At 41.1% G+C, this 7,269-nt stretch overlaps 1 protein-coding gene across 1 annotated transcript; it reads right to left on the bottom strand.

Annotated features, from left to right (window-relative positions):
• Positions 1 to 675: 675 nt before the first annotated feature.
• UFD1L (ubiquitin fusion degradation 1 like (yeast)) lies at positions 676 to 6,883 on the bottom strand. The gene is made up of 11 exons (XM_009888126.1): positions 6,756 to 6,883; positions 5,985 to 6,017; positions 5,014 to 5,135; positions 4,551 to 4,681; positions 4,068 to 4,140; positions 3,429 to 3,497; positions 2,848 to 2,913; positions 2,508 to 2,555; positions 2,048 to 2,136; positions 1,214 to 1,295; positions 676 to 801 (listed from the first exon to the last, which is right to left on the bottom strand). Exons 1-11 carry the CDS (start codon positions 6,874 to 6,876, stop codon positions 727 to 729), a joined length of 909 nt encoding a protein of 302 aa, XP_009886428.1. The 5' UTR covers positions 6,877 to 6,883; the 3' UTR covers positions 676 to 726.
• Between the last annotated feature and the right edge of the window lie 386 nt (positions 6,884 to 7,269).

The raw sequence follows: 7,269 nt of genomic DNA, 5'->3' as shown, positions 1-7,269 counted from the left end.
CACGGCCCACAACGGCCGCGTGAGAGGGCCCCGGTCGCTGCCCTCCCCTCCCGGCCACTGCCCGCCCTTCCGGTAGGGCGCCCGAGCACCCGTTGCCTCCCCGGCACCAGGCAGGGAACTTCTCCCTCCATGTGCCATTAGATTGCGGCAGTGCATTACGGTAGCCGAACTACTAAAAGTCATATTATTAATTATAAATACAAAAAGCAATTAAAGGGGGGTTGCGTAGAATGATTTATAACCAACACCTGAAGCTAAGATCAAAGAGACTCCCTACACAAAATTCCTAAACCCCAAAGTGTTAGCCTTCATTTGTACCACACTAAAAAGCTTCCCTGAAATTGTGGCAAAATACATAGAGAGGGAGGAAAATACAAAGCCCAGAGGGAGACGAGCCATCATCACTCGGGAGGTAAGAGGGGAGGGTGTAGTCCAAGAGCCGGACTTTTTAGTAAGGGAGACCTCGTTGGGTTTACTTCTCAGGTTTAGCTGAGATACTTTCCCTCTTTACAACACATACAGAAAAACTCCTTCAGAATTCCTGGAACTTAATTTTCAACTGAAAATTCAGAGAGTCTGACAGGTCTGGTTTTAAATGCGAAACCAAAACCAGTAAAAGCATTCCTGTGTTGCAAAACGATCTCTCCTCTCAACTGCAATAACTAAGATCCAATATGCTGCAACTGTTATTTTATTTTCCTCCTAACTGACTAAAGGTACCACAGCTTAGGGTTTTCTTCCCTTTTTGCGCAGCGACTGGCCTTCTCCGGAAAAGGCAATAAACCGGCTTCCAGATTCATCCTGGAAAAAGGAAAGAGGGAAAAAAGGCTGTTACGTCTTTGCTCACTGCTCGTGTGTGATGAAACTGAACGATCATTAGAAAGAATATTCCATCAGAGCAGAAACTGACTGCAGACATTTCACATCCTTAACCTACATAATAACCACTTTCTTCCTGAAAATAAAATACGAGCAGTTCAGTGACCTTTCAGCCAACTGAAACAAGTAGGCACTGGCTTATTAAATTTATATCAGGCCAGTCTTTTTACACTGGCAAGCAAGGACATCGGAGGCTGCTTTCACCTAATTCACACCACTTTTTAACAGAAGGGTGCTGTGAAAAATCAAGTATGGAGAGAGAAACCACAAACTTGGACAGTACTTCTAACATTCTAATCCTGTCCAAAATTGGGAAGGATCCAACTTTATTTACCTCTTCGACTTTCTTAACTAGTGGACGTGAGTTTCTAATGAATGTGATTCTACCGATCTTGAAGTCATAGTTGGGTATTCCTCTGGAAAAGAAGCATAAAAATATTATGAAAGATGTTTTATACGCACCATCCAATTGAACAAAGTGAGACCTATTCTTTGTCTGCCAGTGTTGTACCAACAACTGGCTGCAAATTTTCATTACCAAATGATTCTAGAGTTAAGCCACTGGATTGTTTTCTGAAGGCAGGCATACACTGCACAAAGTAAATAATCAGACACTGGAGCTGCTCCAGAAGCTTGGCTGTGGGCACGTTTCCACATAGCCTGTGGTTTCCACAGCGCCATGGACACACTTTTCCACAAGAGCTCAAGTTTTACTGTGACAGGCATAAATGACAGAACACCACAGGAACCACATCCTTAAGTCTGAATGTTCTAAATTTCCTTCTAAGAAAAAGAAAAGAAAAAAAAAAACACGTGGCTTGGCTTTGGTTATCCACCCAACTCAAAAAAGGTTTCACTCTACACCAAATTTCGCTTTAGAAAATTGGTGGGGCACTGTGCATCACTCCACCCAGCCCAGTCTAGACCTGCTGCCTCTCCTTACTTGTCTTGTGTACAACCAGAACTGATTGAGTTTTGGCAACATTAACTTAGGATCTGAATCCAAAGCAGTCAGGGATGTCACAGCCCATCTAGAAAATTAGGCTATTTTCTAAATACAAACTTAGGACAAAATTAGCTTGTTTATATTGCAGGAGCATCAAACAAAATTAAACTCCACTCACACACTGATCCTTCACTTGCTGACAACTGAACGAAACAGACATACCTTCGAATGTCTCCAGGTTTAATTGGCGATGGACTAGGCTCAACACCTTTCTTCTTGCCATCCAATCTGTTCCCAGAACCAGAGAACGCCTATGTATACATAACGAGTTTTAATTCAACCATATCTTGTATTTGAAAGCACACTGCCCAGAGATACTATATTCTGTAAAATCTTACTATCATTTTTATTTAATTATTTGATTCAGCATGGGTTTTTTTGGTACACATAAGCTGATGAACCCTGGGTGTAGGAGTATGTTTTGTTCTCCCATTCACAGACTGCCCTCTAAGGACAGCAAGTCATACTGTTCCTGGCCGTAAGCACCACAGAACATTCGCAGATAGTTGCCAGTTAAACAACGAACACCTCTAAGAACAGGTACTACTATTTTGCAGTTGTTTGGAACAACTTCCCTCACCATTTTACAACATTCAGAAACCAGCAGAAATAGGGGACTCACACGAAATCCTATGTCACTCACATATCCACTATGGTCTGCTTCAACGTCCTGTCAGGGAGAAAACAAGTTAGTTCACTGTGTTCATGCTGTGGTATGCAGAACGCATGAAAACATATTTCCACATACTTCTGACCAAACAAAACTTCAGAACAATCAATCCCTTTCCAAAATCAACAGTTGGTAAACAACCATCTCCCAAGTAACACAAGGAAAAGCGCGTGGTAAGTTTTGTCTTAAGAAATTGCTTCTGGAAAAAAATTTATGTTGGTGCTCACTGCTCCATCACAAGCCAGGCTGACTTCTAGGGAATACATTTTTGAAGAACAGAAGCTTAACCTACTGTGGTCTCCTCGTGTTGCGCGCTTCTTTCTGGTTCTTTGTACCCCAAAGGAGCATCAAAATCCACCTATTTACACAAGAAGCATGAAAGTAAGCATGATTTATGTATTTAATCATAAACTTTATACTACTATTCCTCAAAACTCCACAAACGATCACTCCATTTTGATCTAAAAAGAACTGAGCTTCGCTTATTAAATATTTTAACTCAGAACTAATAAGACTAAGCCTTCCAGGAATGAGTCTTAGCATGTATTTGAAACAGAGCAGTAAAACAGCACCCCAAATATCACTGGAGTTTAAATGAAGACAAGGCTATTAAATAAAACTCAGATTATAAAATCTGTTGAAGCTAAACATCACATTCTAGGCACTACAGTCACCTGATGGTACATGAAGTGCTGCTCGAGCCCACAGATGTGGTTACAAAGGTACACGGGGTACTCTCACGAGTTATCTTCCCTATCCCATCCCTCCGCAGCATCGGAGGTGGTTGGTGGACAGCGCTGTCACTGAATGAGATGCCCTCTCCTTTTAGGAGGACACAGTAAAATCAGACTTTCCACATCCGCTTTAACTTACATTCATATCGCATTCTATGATAGACACAGCCTTATCCGGTTTGGTCTCCATTACCCGAAGCTCATAGATCTGAAACAGTAACGATTATTTTAAGATTGTATATGAAAGAGTTAGATTTACATATAAGAAAAGTGTATCTAAACCTTTCCCTTCAGATAGCTTCAAGAAAATTGAAGTAAGTGCTCTTTAGGTTGAGGACTGGATACTGCAGGGTCTCTACAGAACTTGAGAGGCCAAGATTTTTAACTTACAAGATTGCTACATACTGGAGCTAGAGAACCTACTTTTTACTGTACCTTGCTGCACTCTTACTGTACCTTAATCTGCATTTTTGAAAACAAATTACGAATTTAGGATAAATTCTGTCCCTTGACTTGTAAAAACATCAGCAGCACAAAAAAGTATTTTCTCATGAGTCAAAAAAGTCTAAACAGCAGCTCAGGAGAAGACTTAACTGACCCTTTTTCTCCTCCAACAGAAAACTGATTGTGAAATCTACCATCAGGGATTATTTGTCAACGATACTGCAGATTACTTGTCAACAATACTGTGCGTACTTTTTTACATGGGGCAGAATTTATTTCCTCAAATTGACGGTATACAAACAAAACTTGCATGGACTGGTGTTGTATACTGTACCTTTTCATTGTAGTTGATGGCAATAACATCCCCAGTAGTTAAACAAGCAAAGTTTCTCAATGCATTTTCTAATCTTTGGAGTATGTTAAGATGAAACATTTGTTTTCAATGCAACAAAAAAGCTTTAAAGTTACTATGTTATAAACTCTGATCCTTGATCTCCCAAATGTGGCTTAAAAGTCATCAGTACTGTAGATTGCCTGTTAGTAAACATTAGGGTATACAAGTTCTTCTAAGGAACACTCAAACTCATTGGACTTTAAGCCAAGATTCATGCTTCTTTGCTCCACACTACACTTTGTGCCAGCAGCTGGCAACATCTCTGTACAAAAACTCTCCATCCTTTCTGTCTTCAGAAGGAACAGTAGTAGTTACCTACTACTGGAAGAGTATGAGCCACACCTGAAAAGCTAGCTCTGCTTCAGCATTCCAATTTGGGAGAAAACTTTTGTTCCCTGCTCCATAATTGAATAGGAAGGATACACAGCTTTGGGATTGGTGATGTCAAGAAAATCTGGACTCTGTGGCTGAAATTTTGAGTAAGTAGCAACTTGAAGATTAACACTCTCCACTTGCACCAGGCCTCCCTCTTCCAGCAGCAAGTTCTGCATCATCTGGAAGAATGAAAACAAAGATAGAAACCACTATCAACATGACTGATGTTTTTAATTCTCTTTCCTTGCATATACCAATTTTTGCTGGGGCCACCATCTTCCCTGAAAAGCACCAGCTTACCATGGTTTGATTACAGGAAGGACAGTCAGATGCATCTTAAAAAGCAGTCAGGTTTCATGGAGGGAAACCTGAGCTGTGGCTGAAAGCTATTGTAGCAACACGCCTAACAAAGACACGCACTTTCAGGAAACATTCTGCCTCTTTATTATTAAACTGGCAACTCACTCATCCTACTCTTCATGTTTTGACAGTTCAGCATGAGACAACTCACCCAGTGTGGAAGGTAACATATGCCCTCATCAGCCACAAATTCAAGCACTCCACAGTGCGTCATTCGGTCTGAATTTTTATTGGTCAGCTTAAACAGCATCGGGTAAGTAATATTAAGTCGGCCTGGTGAGAGAGGAGAAAAAAAATTTATTTGTTAAAAGCCACTAACACATTTCTGAAGCTTTCACAGATTGACCATTAGCAAGAGAATGCGCCAGACTATAGGAGAGCATTCCCCTCACACAGTTATTCCAACTGCTCAAAACTACGAATCCAGGAGAGAACGCAAATACACAAATACTGTACTGCCATCGTACTTTGAGCTTTAAATGCCCCTCCAACACTTCCAGAAGCTCAGAGATAAGCAGGCAGCGGGTATTAGCACAGGAATCTATTACTGCTATGTCTGATTGCTATTATCGGATAGCTCCTACCAAATGAATTTTAGCTGGCCCTGCCTATTTAAAAATCAAATCCTGACTAAACTAATTTCTCAAAGAAATTAAGGCTAAAACTCAGAGGGGAAAGAAAAAAAATCCCTTAGTTAAAAAGGTCAATAAAGACCATTTATACTGTTCATTCAGTTATCTTTTTCCCCATTTCAAAGATAACTATCACTTATTTTGTCTTTAAAATTAATTTTCCTGCAGACAACAGTGTCCAGAACAAGCAAGTTGAGATAAAGAATTTACTGGATTAACTGTAACCATTACACTGAGTACACTATTAATAGTTAATAAATATTGATTCATGCCTCAGGTAGCCCAACACTTCAAATGTCTGTACTTGAAGACAGACAAGCCCCATTAATTCTGACAGACAAAATACTTCCAAAATAAATTTTTTCAACTAATTAGTCTCATATTCTCTATTTAAGTCAGATTTTAATACATAACTGAAATACTGAGGTATTTGCTTGCGCATTTGCTCATATTTCTAATGTTGTTATTCCAGAATAAAATATTCACTTACTGAGTTGATCCAAAGCCGATGGTGGCATAATTACTGCAGAAATGAATAAGAATGTAAGATTAGGAAAAGTATGACTGTACAAAGAGTACATAACATAAAGTTTAACATTCCTTTCTCTAAAATCTCCTCTAAAAAAAAAGTAGATTCTACAATCTCCTGCCAATTCATTTTTGAGCCAGTGACTTCAGTAGAATCGGTCATGACAAATATACTTGCTAGCATGGAGATTTCAGAATTTAATCAAAACAACCCAGAGAAGACAAGGTATTACAACACCTAGTACTAAACAAAACGTTTCCTAAATTTAATTTTATTTGTTTGGGCTTATAGGTACTCTTAAACTGATGCCAACTCGAAACAACACAGCATGAGTCCAACAGCCTGAGAATTAAGCCGGCCAACCCATTCTCTTTGTTCAAGCTAAGCGAGGTACAACAAGGAGAGGAAAAGAGTCCTTAATCATAAGTTTCCGTGGCGCATAATGGCCCTAAGACTTTAACAAAAGGCTTTAAAAAAGCAGGTTGTCTTCTCCTAATGCTCATAAACCAGGACTCGCTTAGTAAGTTTTTTAATTACAGACTAACGCGATAAACCCCTCCTACTTCCGTCTCAGGGCTCCCCCCAGGGTGCTGTTCCAGCTCCAGCCACAGAGCCAACAGCACCTCTCCGCGCTGTTCCACTGTGCCAGTCTGGGCCAAAAGCTGCATTACTCGACATTATTCACAAACACGCTTCCAATAGGTTATTAATCAAAATAAAACATGCACATACTCTTCCCGCCTTTCTCCACATCTGACCTGTCATTAGGCCCAGCAAGCATGGATACCGAGAAGCAGCGGTATTGAGTTGAGAAGCGGTTCTGGAAAACCCGCGGGATGGGGTGATCGAACATGTTAAAGGAGAACTAGGGAAAACAAACACAAAGAGAGGAGTGAGAGGAGTGTATTAACAGGTACGTGTAGCGCACTGAAGTGTCGCGGCGCCCACCGAGGCCTCCTGAAGCGCAGCTCAAACCACGCTGAGTACCGAGAAGCAGCGGTATTGAGTTGAGAAGCGGTTCTGGAAAACCCGCGGGATGGGGTGATCGAACATGTTAAAGGAGAACTAGGGAAAACAAACACAAAGAGAGGAGTGAGAGGAGTGTATTAACAGGTACGTGTAGCGCACTGAAGTGTCGCGGCGCCCACCGAGGCCTCCTGAAGCGCAGCTCAAACCACGCTGAGGGGCGGCGGCGCCGCTTTCTCACACCGCGTACGCGCTGCCCGCGGCTCACACCGAAACCAAG

This window comes from Charadrius vociferus, unplaced genomic scaffold, assembly GCF_000708025.1.
Source record: "Charadrius vociferus isolate BGI_N301 unplaced genomic scaffold, ASM70802v2 scaffold326, whole genome shotgun sequence".
Lineage (NCBI taxonomy): Eukaryota > Metazoa > Chordata > Aves > Charadriiformes > Charadriidae > Charadrius > Charadrius vociferus.
The sequence above is the reverse complement of the archived record's forward strand: the minus strand, read 5'-3'. Positions and strand labels throughout refer to the sequence as shown.

Excerpts from the sequence above, each read along its gene's own strand:
- UFD1L (XM_009888126.1), bottom strand. The coding sequence starts at position 6,876 with ATGTTCGATCACCCCATCCCGCGGGTTTTCCAGAACCGCTTCTCAACT. Across the intron at positions 2,556-2,847 it reads CGCAACACGAGGAGACCACA|GACGTTGAAGCAGACCATAG; the intron begins GTAGGTTAAGCT and ends TCTCCCTGACAG. Across the intron at positions 802-1,213 it reads TAGTTAAGAAAGTCGAAGAG|GATGAATCTGGAAGCCGGTT; the intron begins GTAAATAAAGTT and ends TCCTTTTTCCAG.